The sequence below is a fragment of the Chanos chanos genome, chromosome 5 (genome assembly GCF_902362185.1).
Source record: "Chanos chanos chromosome 5, fChaCha1.1, whole genome shotgun sequence".
Taxonomy (NCBI): Eukaryota; Metazoa; Chordata; class Actinopteri; order Gonorynchiformes; family Chanidae; genus Chanos; species Chanos chanos.
This window is the reverse complement of record NC_044499.1, coordinates 18,032,388-18,050,386: the sequence shown is the minus strand read 5'-3', so window position 1 is coordinate 18,050,386 and position 17,999 is coordinate 18,032,388. Positions and strand designations below refer to the sequence as shown.

General features: G+C 40.0%; 2 protein-coding genes across 3 annotated transcripts; both read right to left on the bottom strand.

Moving 5' to 3' along the window:
* Positions 1–5,379: 5,379 nt before the first annotated feature.
* arpc5a (actin related protein 2/3 complex, subunit 5A) lies at positions 5,380–6,974 on the bottom strand. 2 transcript variants are annotated; one of them, XM_030774238.1, is made up of 4 exons: positions 6,762–6,974; positions 6,155–6,260; positions 5,822–5,998; positions 5,380–5,547 (listed from the first exon to the last, which is right to left on the bottom strand). In XM_030774238.1, the coding sequence occupies exons 1-4, from the start codon at positions 6,899–6,901 to the stop codon at positions 5,485–5,487; spliced, it is 486 nt and encodes a 161-aa protein (XP_030630098.1). In that variant the 5' UTR covers positions 6,902–6,974; the 3' UTR covers positions 5,380–5,484. The 2 variants fall into 2 exon arrangements, with proteins under 2 accessions (XP_030630098.1, XP_030630099.1); XM_030774239.1 differs by having other exon boundaries at positions 6,155–6,227.
* A 2,122-nt stretch (positions 6,975–9,096) lies between these two features.
* Positions 9,097–17,915, bottom strand: pla2g4aa (phospholipase A2, group IVAa (cytosolic, calcium-dependent)). Its single transcript, XM_030774723.1, has 17 exons — positions 17,883–17,915; positions 16,937–17,018; positions 16,653–16,801; positions 16,356–16,469; positions 16,152–16,189; positions 15,826–15,970; positions 15,552–15,688; positions 14,855–15,077; positions 14,052–14,166; positions 12,954–13,091; positions 12,451–12,540; positions 11,727–11,792; positions 11,000–11,236; positions 10,325–10,509; positions 9,680–9,869; positions 9,390–9,547; positions 9,097–9,243 (listed from the first exon to the last, which is right to left on the bottom strand). Exons 1-17 carry the CDS (start codon positions 17,913–17,915, stop codon positions 9,097–9,099), a joined length of 2,247 nt encoding a protein of 748 aa, XP_030630583.1.
* Between the last annotated feature and the right edge of the window lie 84 nt (positions 17,916–17,999).

Sequence of the window (17,999 nt, the reverse complement as noted above, 5' to 3'; positions counted from 1 at the left end):
CCTGTATCCTTTTCTCTCTTTCTTAGATGGTCCTCATAATATGGACTAAATTACATCCATTGGTTACATTCTTGACATAAGTATAAATATCTCATGTTGTATTAAATAAAGCAGATAGTGAAACACTTCGATGTGAAGACACATACTCAGAAGAATACAGTTTTTCTCTTGAAAACAAGCGATATTTCTCTAGCATCTGTCCTTGCAGCTTCTTACTGGTCCACTTGCAGACTGAATGAGTGAACATCAATTCTATGTTTTCTCAACTGCATTTGTTTCTGGCAAAATTAATGTTAGAATGGAAACTGCCACTTAGCTTTGGTGGTTTGGATAACCAATGCGAATCCTGTATCAGAACTGCAGCATAGCTTTTTATTAATCTCTTGTCTCTATGCAAGCCACACTTGCAAGCCACACACCAGAAAAGTGTGTCATTTGCTTCCACATCAACCTGCATGAGAAAAAGTAAACCCATTCGCAGTCAGGTTCTGAAACAAATGAATCAGATTATATACTAAAAAAAAAACAGATCTGCTAAAATGTATTCACATTAAACAGTAGCCATTTTTATTGGAAATGTCAACCATTCCACATGGCTTCACAGCAATCATTTACAAAGAGGGTGCATGCATTTTCCAGTGGAAGCTAGTGACTATTATGGATGTATTTATTTAAAATACACATTCCGTACCTAGATATGAATGAATCTCTAGCCAAACTTCTATTATAAATAGCTTTTCAGGAAATACTCAAGATAAAAAAAAAAATCCCCAGGTGAACATCACTGGAGAATCAATGTCTCAAGTCAATATCTTGACTCCCGTGTTAAGAACTGAAATGAAGTCATATTTCTACTCCGACCAGTCACTGACTGTTTATCTCAAAGGCTAATTGTAGAGACATTGACAAATTTACTCAGACGTGTCAGTTCTGGCTTGAAACTAAATGGGGGATGGAAATTACGAGCCGTCCCTGCAATCTGCAGGTCATGACGCTGCCTGGCGTCGGCCCAGCTTCTTTCTTTTCTTTCCCTCAGCTTTTCAACTTCTCAGTCTGCTGAACAACAGTCGTGTTTACACTGACTTTCCAGGGTGTCTGTCAATTGTATCACATATTTTACTGAGTCCAAACAAGTGCCCATGTAAATCCTTAACGTTCAGGATTAAACAGACACAGGCAGATGACCAAAAAAAAAAACCAACAACAACAACAAAAAAAAACAACCCCAGCATGAAAAAGAACTGGGATGCCAGACACAGCAAGCAGCAGGAACCTAAATACAAAAACACATAAAAAAAATCTCATTAAATATTTTATTACTTTTAATAACCACAGGGCTTATTTTCTTTGAATGACATTAACAAATAGACTAGGGGTTTTGTAATATAATCCAACCATTAAAAAAACACAATCTCACATGGCTGTATTACTTTCTCTAACTGTTATCTCAATGTCTGTTGTGGTCAAGGAAGAGGCAAATCGTATGACTATAGTTTCTTCATCCTTCTCTCTCTGGCCTGAGCACAAATCCACAGCCAGTAGCGTCCCATGTCTAATAGACCAAACACCTCTATACACAATTAAGACATTACTGCTCAGGGCTGTTCTGCTATGTACGTGTTGATTAACCTGCAGTGGATGATCAATAGACATCTCTAAAATTAAATAGCCCTTTATTTGGGAATTGAACTAACTAAATATCCATGGCTGAGACAGGGCTATGAGATCACTTTGCAGCTAAATTCTAAGCCATTGATGTTGATTCCATTAGAAGAAACCCTGCAGCAAAGTGAAACTGGTATCAATGAGAGTGGACAGCATGGTGCAATCTTTAGCCTGTTGGGATGAATTTTGTCTGAGCTGGAGGTGGGTAACTGGATGTTCTGCAAGAGAGAATCATGACACGACACTTTGTCTTCACGTGGCGTTGTAAGGCAGAGCACAGCCAATCAGAACTTTTTTTTTATTTTGTGACCTGATTTCCTTTTCAGTAAAGATATATTGTTGTTCAAAGTAACTCTCTACTTAGCCAAGATGCTGGTGGTCAAAGCATGTGACTCACTCTCAAATTGCCCTGAGATTATAGCAGAGTGGGCAATTTCGCAAATGCAAACGGTTCTTGGAAGGAAAGCTTCCAGATAGGTGTAAAAGCGACACACATGCATCAACACCACTTACTTTAAACTCCTATTTTTGCTCTATGTCTGGGAATAATTAACAGTGATAGATACATAGAGACACCCTTGAAACTCTAACAGAAGATACTTTGCAACCAAATGCTGCCTTAGAGATGTGCCATGGTCCTTCCTGACAGAGCCCAGAGCTACAGAGATCTCTCTCACGAATAGCACTTCAGCCTACACTGTTGTATGGGGGAGCACAACTGGCATGAGTATCCTTCCACTCAGACATTAAAACTTAGTTTTGGCACAACAGACTTCATCTGTTTTTCCATTGTTTCAGGCACGAAGATGCTTGATTTAATCATGGAAAAGAGCTTTGGCAAAGACATTTTTGTGCTAATCCATTTTCAAATGATATGATGTTATTCATCTGACAAACTCATGCCATCTTCAATGACACTATTGACCCTTGCTGGACTGATCCAGCACTAGCTGGTTAAAACATGCAGACAGAAACGGAGCTCTCCCTCTCAAACCTCTATAAAGACCCTACAACCTGGGATACATGTTTTGACAGCGGGAAAGATGCTGGTAAACAAAAATGAGCAGATTACAGAAACAGCTTTGATTTTGTGCTTAGGTTAAGATTTATTGCTTGTCAAATACTAATGAGAGCAATAAACACAATTACAGAGTAAGTGAGCTGTACGCTGTGCCAGGCATAACGAAATCTGAATCCACGTAATGTCAGCATCGACGTTAGCGTGACTCGTGTTAATTTTCGTAGGAGGTTTTTTATCGACCGAATGTTAATAGTGCTCCCTCTGGCGGCGATATTGCAGAATTACATAACGGGCCATCTTTTCCCCTCACAAGTTTATCCGCTAGTTAGTTCTAGATAAAACAGCAGTCTAGACCTTCGTGAAATTTGAGGGTCACTAACCCCAACATGGGTGAGGTTCGGTTATATAATTGTTATTATATTATGACCTTTATAAAGTGGCTCACAATGTTATGCACTGTACTGACTGTCTACAATCACTAGCACTGTTTGTTCTCTGTATCTGTACCAGCTGGTGTCAGAGAATAGTTTTCCGTAGTCACCTTAGTTCCACTCTCCAGGACCTATTTACATACCAATACAATCTTGAAAAAACCTGATCTGAATTATAAGGTTATCTTTAAATTCAGTCTAGACAAATGCTTAAGTAAAGGATGTATTGCAGCAGTTAAACCAGCAATTGCATCAGACAGATGTTCATTCCTAAAATATGACCACAAAAAAATTATATATATATATATATATATGTATGTGTATGTGTGTGTGTGTGTGTGTATGTATGTATATATATCCTCCTGAATTGTAACACAGCCAAACAGGTAAAATGATACATACCACTACAACTTCTGAATTCCAATACAATTCTTTATTGTATGTCAAAGAACCATACTTTAAAAAAGAGGAATATTATTATTGTAAGGCAGTTGGTACACTGGTACATTGTATTTGCACTTGATCACATGAGTCATATGCATCACTGAGCAAACCTTCAGGTAAACATTCACTCAGAGCCGTTGAATGATGAATCCTAAACAACAGTGTGATGACCTACACTCAGCTAGTTCAATATGGCTTGTTCAAAAAAGCATTTCTGACTGTAGGACTTATGAGTAGAACGAGTGATGTCACACAGCCAAGAGTTAAAAGAAAATAACAAATAAACAAACAAAGAAACAAACAAAAAAATCTGGTCTCATGGTCTTTCAAAATTTCGTTTAGTACATTTGGACCAAGAATATCAATCTACCAAAAACCTGCTTTGAATATTCGTATACATTACAGGAATTTCTTCTCCAAAACTAGCACCTCAGACTCTACTGATGAAGGTGGTTGATGATTGGTTCAGTATATAAATCAAGTGTGCCAAAAGTGGAACACAAGAAACATGCAAATTTGTCTGGGGTTATTTGAAGAACCCATTTAGGAATGTTACAGTGTGCACATACTATTGACAATGGTTTTGACTCAATGTAAATATACTTCTGCATAAAACCTCACCTCCTGTTTTTTTGGTCAAGAACCAACTGCATGCTCTGTGCTGTTTTAAGTCAAATCTTTGACACTTCTTTTCTGTGTTGAGTCCCCCACAATAAAGCAAACATTTTTGGCAACATTAAAAACAGAAATGCTATTCCCTTTTTAAAAAAATAAAGAAAACAAAATTCAATTATAACTATGCAACCGTTGGACAAGTATGATATGAATACCCCATGACAGAGGCACAACCTGTCAGATGTGTATTCAAACAAAGATGGAAAAAAGATGGAAAGATTCTTCTGGTAAAAAACAAAAACAAAAAGAAAAAAAAAAAGAAGACAGTTCAGAAGTTGGTTCTCAAAAATGACAAACAGAAACTACAGGATCTCTGCATGTCAGTGAAGTACACAGATGTAAGAAACAAACCTGGACATGGTGTGATGCACAGTACACATAAATAAAACCACTTAATACTGACCAATGCAAGAGACTGTTTTTGAACTGATTTGTTTCAAATGGCACAAACTGGTGAACATGGATTCATCGTCATGAAAGAATAATATGGATATATGTAAATCAGAAGTGGATATGCAATGCAGGTTAGAGCTACCACAATCTACCAAACAAACAAATCAACCATGAAGTGGATGAGTGTCATATGCACGTCTTAGCCACCTCAGTCAAGATATCACAATTTATATTAAAAATGATAGATTTTACACTCTTTCTTTACATGACCTCTTGTCACCTTTTGATCTGAGACAAAAGAATTAAAGGTGACCTAAGGTAAACACCTTAAGCAGTTTGAAAAGCGCTGCATGAGGTTTTAGGTTATGCACGCATTTGTCAGAATGGAGAATCAACTGGATTGTGTCGCCCATTATGGGACTGCCTGCATTACAGTACAATTCAAAGTCCTTGTGTCAATGGTTTAAAACATTTGCTCTAGATTGACAGTCAGGTCGTTAGATAGGAAGCAATAAGGGAAGTGCTGATAAACATCCCTATTTGTGGGTATGGTGTTTGAAAAAGAACGCCTGCAGTATCCTCGATCAACACCTCACCTAAATAAAACTATCACATTCTTGTTCCTGCTTAGGTCAGATACAGATCTAGGATATACAGTGTTCAGCTTCCACTGAGAGACACCCCAAAAAGGGCAGTAAAAGTGAGGTTAGCAAGAAGAAAGAGGGGGGGAAAGAGAGAGAGAGAGAGAGAGAGAGAGAGAGAGAGAGAGAGAGAATCTTCCACAGTGGGTTCAGGAGCCAGGCTCTGGGGGTTTTGTGCCAGCCAATCCCTGTACTGGTCCTGTGGTGGTGTGAGTTACACTGTTTTTCTAGCAGTGAGTACCCTTACGATAGAGCCCACACCACCTGCAGCGAGAGCCTACACACACACACACACACACACACACACACACACAGACACAGACAGCACTTACTGAGCATCATTGCATGATTATTAAATTAAGTTTTTTTTTGTTTTTTTTTTAAGCACTGAATATGAGCACTGAAAAGAGCTGTTTATAATAATATCCTACGCTGTAACTGTTGAAACTGTAAAGTTATAATGACACAAAATTTCAGCCAAACAACTATTCAAGTGCTCCATTCTCATTGCAGTAATAAGAGGCACTCAGTATTGCCTATCATAAGCATACCTTTTCATGCCACTGAAGGAGGACTGCACTGCTGTTTTCTGATGGCCGTTCAAAACCTTTGTAGATGTACTTCATGAGGAGATCCACTGCATTCTTATCCAGGGACTGCACAGCCTTCTCTATATCACTGCTCTTAAAGGAGCTGAGAACTTTTAGAACCAGGCCCTCAGCTCTGTCCTGCAGCACACATACACATTCAAACAAAGTTAGTCATGGCTTGGGTTCAACGTGACTGGTAGTAGTAGGATAGTTGCAGACAGTAGGAAGTGATGTTAAACAGTTTAATTCGGTGGGAAAATGACTGCTCTACACGATAAGTTAAAATTTAGTCACCTTGACGTTCTGGTTCTTTGTGTTAATGGGTGGATTTTTCAGTACTGCCTGCAGAGCACCCATCATATTCCCTGTAAACATCACTGTTAAGGAAAAGAATAGTTCAGTTTCAATTCACCCTAAGAACTTCACCCATTTCTATTTAGCTACATGTGGGCTACAGTACAATGTTCTAGACATGAGTCCAGTTACTGGAATGTACATCAGACGAACCCCTTAGCCTCATGTCACCACTTTATGTCCCAGACTATGTCTAATTTAGCATATTAAAGAATAGCTCTGCTAGCCATATAGACAACGACATAAAGAAGTCAAATTAATTTTCTCCCAGCATACACCCGCGCAAGTGAAGGTAAAACAGACTTCCTTTGCGACCTGCAGAGGCCCAAGGAGCTACTGAGTAAGACATTTCAAATGAATGGAGCTGCAGCTTCTCATGTACCACACCCATGTCTGACTGACAGAGAGCGATTGCTACACAGCAGCACAGTCACTACTTGGTTACTATATGCTCGCGAGACACACAAGCCATCCAGAAAAAGCATACCTAAGAAAAAAAAAGACACAATATGCATTTATAGCGAAAAGCGTGGGTTTTAAAGGATATTGTCTGATGAGGGAGTCGACCTCAGCCTCATCCGGACCGATTTGGTTTTCTCCTCCCTCTTCCTCGTCGACAAACTTATTCTCGTCGTACTCGTCCACATCAACCTTTCTGAAGCGATCGGACACGGTGTTCTTCGACATCGTTGATTATTTTAAACGACTTTGGGCAAAGAGACCTAGATTTACAAAGTTCTAAACTGACACCGGGCCTCTGCTACTTTCAGAAACCAAATCAGTTCCCCTTTCCGTACCTTCTCTGCTTCCTCCTCCGATGACTTCCGCATAGAGCGCCTCGAGTGGCAATTAGCGTTAGTGCAAAGACTTTAATTTGTTGTGCTAACTCGAATTGTACAGTAGGTGATGCCAAAAGTGAAGTAATTTTGCTCCGACCACTAAGTCCCAGTTTGATGTGAAATAATTTCCTGTCCTAACTGCATTTTTTTTTTAATCATTTCCATGTTTAATATTTTTCAGCTACCCGTCTTATCACAACAAATGGTATTTTCCTTACCTGCTTCAAAATAATTTTCATGAAGCAAGAGTAGTTTGGTTTTATATTTCTATTTCATTTTGAACTTCAAAGAACAATACATGAAGTAATACTGATAGCAAAATGAAATTCCAGGAATCATTGTGCTTCAAGTTACGGATACTCCAAGCATATTAACCTTCCTGTTCCCAAAAACTACACCACTTGCATTTTTGTTTGCTTCTTGTAAAAACAGTCCCAGACTGATTGTGTGTTCTGAGAGCGAGAACTAACAGCAATACACTCGCACATTTTGTGTCAGAGAGAGGACCAATCTCATGTGACCACTGATAAGTAATACTTCAGTCATTTAAAGGTGACACACTGCTTGGTCTCAACTGTGGACAGGAAATTTCTCAGAGCTCTGTGTGTTTCTTTGTGTGTATGTGTGTGTGTGTGTGTGTGTGTATGTGTGTGTGTGTGTGTGTGTGAGGGAGAGAGAGAGAGAGAGAGAGAGAGAGAAATTAAAATTTATACTCATATTTATTCGTCGCAATGGTCGAATATCTATTTCAATCTATTTATTCTGCTCAGATTAGTTAAGACTTAATTAAACATATTACATATAAACCAAATTCTTCTAAATAAATAGGAGTCATTCAAAAACAATCAATTCAGTAATACAAATGAAAGAAATTAAAATAGATAAAGTCCATCATCAGAAACACCATTTTTACATTCACTGACTCACATGTGTGCAACAGGGAGTGACATATAAACAAATGTGTTTGAATTATTCACCACATCATGGATCAAATGACTGCAGAACAGAAAAATGGAAGACGAAATTTGACCATACCCATTTTTAGTTGTATTAAAAACATTCCTGATATCATATAAATAGACTGGAGCAAAGACATAACCTTAGGTAAGAGAAGGTATGTCTACCATCAAAGTAAACATATAGGAATGTATTTGAAAAGGACTATATGATGTAATATGTTAGCTGCATGAGGATCCAGACAAAAGGCTCTGAGGTAGTTATGAGGTTTGCGCAATATGCCACATCACGCCATTACCTCTAACTCATCCCAGAAGGGTGGACCTGCAAGTCTGGTGTCAGATTACCTTCCAACTCACCCTTTCACTGGCACAGAGAGGACTGACATGTAGACCTCATTATTCCCTGCCATGAAACTGCACCTTTTGTGATCTAGTCCCTTTTCAGAGTCTTAAGACAGATACTGCATTGCACCTAAACTTCTAAAAATGAGATGACTTACTGATAAGACTTTGTTTAAAAAAAAAAGTTAACTCTTAAAAATATTCAAAATATTTTACAAAACAAAAACAAAAGAAATCAATAGTTGTACAACTAAATCAGCAAGAGTGAAGGTTCAGGACTCTAAGCTGTTCCAGAAACCATACGGGGATTGCTCTTACTTGATGTAAGATATAATCACCCTGTCTTCAGCTTGGCCAGGAGGAGACACAGTGCCTGGTACTGAGCTCTCAGAGAAATATTCAACAGGCATATTCATGGGTCAGCACATATCTTTACCTCCTTCTAAACCAGTAAAGGCATATAATGATTTTAGAGTGTGCAGTAAAGTCAAAACGAATGATAAAACAATGTCAAGAACCATTTGAAAAGTGCTAAGCCGTGGTAAACAACAACTAAACAGAATCCTTTTTCCAGTGTTTTTTTTTGTTTTTTTTTGGTGTAACCAGCATGCATGGTGTCAAACCATGGTGTTATGCTCTGAATCCTAAAGGTTTGTTGGATTCATTCATTTGACAATGTGCTGATTCAGGTCAAAGATCTATTGCCAGTTTCATGGCACACTGAGAATGATTGCTGTGTCATTCACTGGGAGTGTGCTCCTTTTATCGTGTTCAACTGTCTTTTCAGGAATTTCTTGTTTTCAATTTCACTGAGCGAGAAGGACACGGCACAGCGTGATGGGTTCTCTCTCCTTTGCAAAATGCAGTCTTTGATTGCATCTTTAATGACCTATAAGAAAAGAAAATATAGATAAAAGAAGAGAAAATGACAGAAAGGTGGAGATATAAACTTCCTAAAACAACAGTTGGTGAAAGCTGAATGCTTTGGCGTCATAAGTCCCTGGGATAGGTGGTAAAACAGGAGAACAGCTTTACCTCAATATTGTTGAGAGTGTTAAACTCCATAAGGTCATGAAGCTGTTTAAAGGCCTGGTTAGAGTATTGGAAGTTGAATGTGGAGTATGGTGATGCAGGATCATCAAATATGTCAAAGTCTGCAAACTCCCTCTCCTGGTCTGTTGTCCGAGGCACTCCTGGAGGAATACAGAACAAAACCAATTGGAGTACATTGCTTTTAAAATGCATGTGAAGAATTTGGACCCAGTTCGAAGTTGAACAAGTTTAAACGATGAGACGAATTAAGAAACGATTCTGTCTGTCCTCACCTGGTGCTTTAAACTCCCTGAAGTTTATATTGGCCAAGACAAAATGGATGACTGTCGGACAGCTCTTGTCGCCTTTTTTGGGTTTGAAGACATAGCATTCTTTCAGACCCTCTCGGTCAAACACTTTAGTGTCAATCTTTGGGAATGACAGCTTGTTCATACGTGCCCATTTTTCTGCCAGCAACAGCTCCTGGCACACATACAGGTAAACACAACAGTCGTCTCTAAGTAAAGGATGGTTGTTAATCACCTGAATACTTTACTGTGAGAAGCATCTTCTAAGAGATGTCTCTGTTTACCACCTGTAATTTGACACATAAAATGTGCACAAACAGGTTGTGTTACCTCAGGAAATACCGAATTTCCAGAAAATAAAGGAGAGAGACAGTCATTCTACTGACATCTAGATAAGCTTTTACTCCAACTCTACCCAAATGAATCAAATTCACTTAGTCATGGCCTTGATTAGCCTTGATTACATGGTAGAGCCAAGAGCAAAAGCCTGCAAGCAGCGTAGCTCTAAAAAAATAGGGCTGCTTATTCTTGAGGAAATATCCTCCAAATATTCAACAAAAACACTTGAAACAAATTTCACAAATACCTCACATAGTCTGTTAGACCAAATTCTGGAGATTTTTGACTTACTTTGAATGGAGGGCTGGAGTCGCTGGGTCTGGCAGAGAAGTCAAAGGAGATGATGAGGTCAACTCCTCGCTGTGGCCGCAAAATCAGGGGGTACGGCAGGTTAAAGGTCAGACCGCTGTCTACTACATGGATTTTCTTACTCTTCACATCCAGTGGCTCGTAGATCCGATCAAACTCATCAGGATCTACAGCAGAGACACACAGTCTGATTATCAGTGGGTTTAATGATGAGATATGGAACAATATAAAATGCAATTGATCTCTAACAGTGTAAGAGAGTAAATTATTATCAATGAGGGTTCAACGCTCTACTTAAACATTAATGAAGAGAATAAGCATCCAGATTCTTTGACTTATGTTAGAAACCACATGTAATTTGCAAACTATTTACTTCACACACCCACAGTTCCACAGGAAGCCCCACCCGACGTGACTAACAAAGACAAGCATTGGTTGAGTTACTACTAATCATTGCAAAAACATTAGCCATAAATGTCTGCAGGTTTCACATCCCACCCGTGAACACTGCTTAAAACCTGTCTTGAATTTCAGTTGCATCTTCAGTTGCAACTTCAGTAGTCAAACTTTCAGAGACTTGAATTTTTGACTCAAAGCTTAACATACAATTCATCAACAACTGTGACACAGAAGTTCTCCCCTTGACCGTTTTCTGACCTGTTACTGCGTCCACTTCTTCGTCCACGGACGACTGATACGTGACGTGGAAGGGAGAGAAAGGCAGGGACGAGTTGAGGTTAAGGCCCAACATGAAGTTGTGTACCTTACCAGCGCGCCCCTCACGTGTGTTAAAGAGGGTGGAGTCACCAACCATGGAGGTAAACATGCGCTGCACCCAGCTGGCCTGGGCATGCCGCTGTCTCTCGTCCTCCACCTCCACACTCTCCGTGCCCGCTGAGACAGAACGACAGAGAAAGAAACACAGAACAGAGCGAACAGCGACTGGTTAAGAAGACTCTTCATAACTGATGCGTACAGCTGACGAAATCAGCGTGCCGCGCCAGCACCGTCTGTGCTTTTTACTCGGAAAAGCCGACGGGCACTTTTGCACAGCGACACGCATGACAGCTCTTCCATTCTCAAAGCGACTCGTATGATCAACCAGTCTGAACGGCCATCAGTCCGGTTCAGTATATGAAATTCGACAGCACTAATTCGAAGGATGGTGATTCTGCAAGCTGATGCCAAGAATAGACCTGATGTAATGGGGATGGAATGCTTTGTTCTGCTGCTTCTGACAGACCCGTGACTCACAGCTATAGGGGAGAGCGTCGGCCCCCGGACTTCCGCGCCGCAGCGGACTTTTCGTGTCACAACAGTGTGAGTGATTGCAATTGTAACCACACAAAGAAAAGACTATGACTGTAGCATGAGCATCACTCACCCCTGCGTGGTTCATCTTCGTTGTCTGTCGAGTCATTACCAACAATGTGCTCGGGTTTAATTTGTTCTTGGGAAAAAAAAACAAAAACACATTATTACAATGGAATCGAAACCAGTGTATTCTCTCACAAGTTAAGCAGAGAGACACATTACTACAGCGGCATCAAAACCAGTGCAATCTCACATTCTCCAATGCATTGATCAGAGAGACGCGTTAGATGGACATCATATGCATGTACATAAATTGATCAATCAGTACATTATGAGGCATGGACATAAGTGGTGCCTCAAGCAGCTCAGAGGAACAAAACTGTGTCAGGTAACATTAGTCAGGGAGAAGAAAGGTATTATCTAGACCATCACACACAACGCTATCTAGATATAGTCATGTATATGTCTTACTTAACCATGAAAAGAAACAGTTATTCCAATGTCACATGAAAACATTGAGAGATTTGTTTTCATGTGACATTGAAAGGGAGACATGATGAAATGACATGATGAAATGATCTATACAGTCTGACTTTGACCAAATTATTTCCATTCTTCTCCTGAGGCACTGTTCAAAGCAGGAATGACTAAATCTCAATGCTGAGCATCCTGGCCAATGTTACCACAATGAGTCAATGGTAATGAGTTACTGGTACAACAGCACTGTTTGTCCAGGCATATCTGATACAATGAGATGCAGTATGTTTGCAAATAGGATTCTTTCGAAGGCTTACCTAGTTCCTCTTCCATTGTACTCCCTCCAGTAGTTTCTTTAACTCCCAGTACACGGTTAAAGAGGATGGAGAAAGCGCTGCCCCACACACCTAAAAAAAAAAAGCAATGCATTAGCTATACATACACTTTCATTACAACTCCACACAAACACCCACAAACACAGACACAGTGTCATTACAACAGCTGTAGACAATGTATGATTACAATAGTTACACACGCGTGTGTGCGCGCACACATACACACACGCACACACACACACGCACACGCACACACACACACGCCTGCACACACACACACACACACACACACACACACAGTATTTCCACACTATACTATGGGACCCACATGACAAACTGGAAAATCAAGATCAAAGGAAGTGAAGTCTGGTGTGGAAATACACAGGTGTAGGCGACTGTGTTTATATTGTTCCATTATTTGGATGTACTGATTCATTTAAATGGGAAGGGTGTCAAGTAAAGGTCAGGCTAGGCAAACATCCTACCCATTAGGAAGTGCAAAGGGTTCTCCTCATACTGCTTGATAACACTTCCCATGAAAAACTTGCTGCCAAAGAGTCCTGGATCCATAAATGTACCATACTTGGCCATACCAATCTCATAAGGACTGAACTCCACCCAGTCTGGAAGAATGAAGAAAACACAGGCAAGTTTACATAAAGAGTTTACATGGACACGTTGGCCTTTCTTAGGGCTAAGCAACCCTACTATTCTGGACGCACAAGTTGTCACTTCAGTCATAATTAAGCATACCTAACTAAGCTTTTTAGATACTTATCAGAACACTGACTAGCTGACTCAAGTTCTATGTGAATAGGGATAGAGCAAAAAGCCATAAAGTTACACCAGTGTTTCAGGACTTCACTTTTCTAAAATTAAATTTATAGTAAATATAAATTTACTTCTTTTTAAATCAATTAAGTAAATGTACAGTAATTATTAATTAACTCATTCATTCATTCACTCATTCATTCATTCATTCACTCACTCACTTACTCACTCACTCACTCACTCACTCACTTGCTCACTCATTCATTCATTCATGCATTTATCAGCAAATTCAATCAATAAATAACATAAAACACATCAGGGCAGGAAACTAAGCAAAGCACCTGTGCTATATTTGACAGCCTCCTGCGTACATACACACTCACTGTTTGCAGTCCTACGCACCAAACCATTCATTGTTAAACACCCTACCCACATGATCTAAAAATAAACTTCTTTGAAAAGCCTGTCCATCACAGAGGAAGGGAGTGTCACTGAGTCCAATAAGAGTACTGTGGGGCAATTTCAATGAGGAGTCAATAATTGCAAGGTTTGTTTACACAGGCATTTGCATGTTTCCCATTGCTGTAAACAAATATAAACAAATCTGTATAGGTTGCATCTTATGCATCTCAGTTATTTTATGAAAGTCTAGCTGGACTTTCACTGAAACAATAAAATAACTGAGACGCTCTCCTAACAACAACAAAGTACATTTCTTTGAAGTTTTGAATTATAGAACAATTCATATTGCATATTAACTGAAATTCACTAATGTCAAAACTGAGAGTGCATTACGGACCATGGCTTCTTACCTGCAAACATGAGTTCAGACACATCGGGCTTGACGTGCAGACACGTGAACAGCGGAAGGGGGGTCTGGCCCTCGTCCACCTTCTCCTGCATGTGACTTAGTTTAGTGTCCATCCGCTGGAGAGTAGTAGAACCCACACACACACACGCACGCATGCACACACACACACAAACACGCACGCACACACGCACATGCACACACGCACACAGACGCACACGCGCACATAGACACACATGCACACACAGACACACACGCACATTGCTAATTTAGTCAGTGGCCAGTATTTGTATACTTCCTCTGTATAAATAACACCCTCTTAGTTGCCACGATGTTAACGTTGCCAATTCATTTGCATCAGGATACAGCATGGCCATGAGGACAAAGCAGCTTTTGTGAATATTATGACAAACAGCCATACATGTTACAATACCATCTCTCTGACCCAGGAAAAGGCAACCCTGCCTCTAGAAGAGTTGGAACAGGAATTTTTTGCCTCAAACCTGAACATGCCTGATTAAGACTAGACTATCTAGATTCCTACAGACAATTCAGTCAATTGATTCAGGAGTGTTACATGAGCAGTAGGAAAACAAATTTAGAGGAGCACAGCTCTTCAGAAGATTGGTTGCCATTTTTATTTGTGTGTGTGTGAGTGTGTGTGTATGTGTGTTGGTGAGGGGTGGATGTGTGTATGTATGGCTGTGTGTGGGCTCGTGTGGTGTGTGTGTGTGTCTGTGTGTGTGTCTTTGTATGGGTGGGTGTGTGTGTGTGGGCCTGTGTGGGCGAGTGTGGGTGTGGCCTAACCCCAGGGATGAGCGTCTCTCCAATGAGCATGCCGAAGATGTCAGTGAAGGTGACAGGCTGTCCGGCGGCTTTCTTCTTCCACAGGGCTTTAATGTAACGCTTGATATGCTGAGGCATGAGGAGTCTCAATGGGCTGCTGCTCACACACTTCATCAGCTCCTGGTTAATCTCCCCAGGGCCCTTGTTTGGGAACTCTGGGTGTGAGTAGAGCGTAGACATGTACCTGCGAGATCCCCCCAAAAATCATCACTCTCTTAGATGAACAAGACACTGAAATGAGAGCACTGGGAAGAACATTTTTTGAGACCTGCTGCAAATACTCTTATGTTATACAGGTTTGGTAGGTACAACGTGAAAAATGGCCAAAACCACACAAGGAAGGTGTACAAAGCAATTTATTCTTCTACATTTAATCTTAAACCTAACCTTAACCCTTAATTTAGTAGATTGTTACATAGCCTAGCCTCTAAAAATTTTGTAGTGTGAGATTTAGTAGTATATAATTTATAGTATATATCTGATTTATGAAATTATGAAAGAGCCAGACTTGTCAAGCAGTGAGAACATTCGTTTTTATGAACACTGTACATACAGGATCAGTGAGTCAAAACTTTCATATAAAATTCCAATTAATCCCCATAGACTGTAGGTTAACAGAGGCTGAGTAACTTAAAGCCTGGACAGATTTGACACTGACCACGTGGATCCAGAGAGTCCAGCAACATATGTAGCACAGTCCAGCACTCCAGATTCATACAGAGCCTTCATCACTCCAGAGAAACCCACCATGGCCCGGAAACCCCCTCCAGAACCCAGTATGGCAATGCTAGGGACCTGGGCAAACATTTATAAAGGAGGTAAGTAATTCTAACACAGGTTTCTGGTGCTTAGAACCCCCTTTACATGTTTCCAGGTGTTAATTTGGCGACCGACTTCACTTGGGTGTTAAGTGTCTCGTGTTACGGGCTCACCTCTCTTTGAGAGGTTGGCAAGAAGCGCCTGTCTTCCGTGCTGAAGAGCTTCTTGATGGCCAACATGACTCTGTCTCGTCGAACTTGACGGAACAGCTTCTCTTTGTCACACAGGGCCATACTGAAACGCAGGTCTGTAGACGAACTGTCATGACAAGCAGGGACGTACATTAATCACACAGTCAAGCTCATATAACCTCAGTGATGCATGTTTTTTAACAGTGCCATTGCAAACAGGAATTACATCACAACTTCAATAGGTGCCTAGTTAGAAAGACAAATGTGGGCATTTTTGGTGTCAAAATGATTGAAGATTTTATACATACCACACCTCCAGCAGCATCTCCAGATATATTTTGGTTGTCTGGAGAGATAAAAAATCATTACCATCATTGGTAACTTTATTAATTCATCATTGAGGTAAAATATCAAAATCACCACAGCATTGAGTGCATTTTTGATGGTATACTAACAGTTTTGGACATGCAAACATTAGCCTTGATCTCACTAAGGGTGTAAATTTTCAATACCTTGCCAATAGAGACTTGAGCCTGTTCTGTTTGACCCACTTTGAGTTTTGAAATTGAGTATTTAGTTGTCCCAAGAGTTTCATCCATGACATAGTTTGCATCCATTAATGTCACCTGAAATTCAAGGAATTTAATTAGACAAAAGAAGATGAACAACTCTCCGCGTGAAAATACTGTATCAGTGGGACTAATTTATCTTTGACTGGTGGATGATGCAAATGAAGTCAGGAGAGACTCGTGAGTTCATTCAGCTGTTCACACCATCCATCATTAGGTTTCAGTATTGGTATTATGTACCTCCAGTACATTGTCCTGATTAGGGTCCAGTATAAACTCAAATGTCTCATTCCACAGAGGGTTTATGTCATTGTCTATGTGCCGTGTCCGCTTTCGTGACTCAGGAGATGTCGGAACGCACAGCTCCACATAGGGGTCCGGAGTGTCCACTGGAAAAGCAAACACACACACACACACACACACACAGAAGTAGTAATATTCATTGAGTTAGCAGAGAGCAGAGATTAAACCTATTTGATAGAATCATATTTGTTCAAGAGATGAAATCCAAGAAAAAAGCTCACAAAGATCTCCAAATGCTCCTTTAGTAACATTCTCTGCCCTCAGCACAGTCACTTTGAATCTGTGAGAGTACTGATGTTCAACCTGCATGCATAAAACAAAGCAAAGGCTTCAAATCAGCCAAATGATGTGAATAAAACAAAACAAAGTTAAGATAAAACACTTCAGTGCCACATCCATGTCTGTAAATCCTGAAGTTATTATTCTATCACCTAAACTTCAAAATCAAAGAAAGAAACAACAGACAAAAACCACAGAGTCCTAATCTCCCACATAAATGGTAAAAGTCATGAGATTAAGTGAAATTAAGTGAAATATACTGTTCATTCTAATAAACAATAGTTTGACTGCCTTTGCGTATGTGTGTGGTTGTTAGTCTGTGTGTGTGTGTGTGATTGTGTGCGTGTGTGTGTTTTGTAGTACCATGGTAAAGACAATACCCTGGATGTTTAGATATGTGTACTAGTCTTCAGCTATGCGTCATACGGAAGCATTTTATTTACCACAGAAGCCAAGAGGAAATGTACAGGTGTTTTCACATGCAAAGCTGTATCAAGAAAATTAACATCCATTTTTAACAAAACGTTGTAACCTAACGTTTCCAGAATACTCCTCCTCATTAACAGGAAATCTAACTCTCCCAAAATATACATGCGCGTATAGGAGACATAACGCTCCTAAACAGCAACTTTATTGTAGCTGTATTATAATCAGGCTGAATGCAAATAAAATCCTCTCAGGGAAACATCCATGGAAACACTCAGGCAATTTATTTCACGGCTGAAGTACATGTACAACTGCACGTTCACATCACTGCACATTCAAACTATAAACACATTGTAGGTATACTACAGTAAAATGACTCAAGGAGATGGATGGCATGTTTATATGAGGGATTTTTAAAAGAACTAGGCTATTTTATAACAAAATGTCCGTTCTAACACTTACCACAATGTACTGATAGGGGTCTATAGAGCACATCTTGTCACTAGTATGAAAACGCACACTTTGGAGGAAACCAGAAGTTCAGAATCAGGAGGGACCCCCTGACTGTTCAATCCTGGG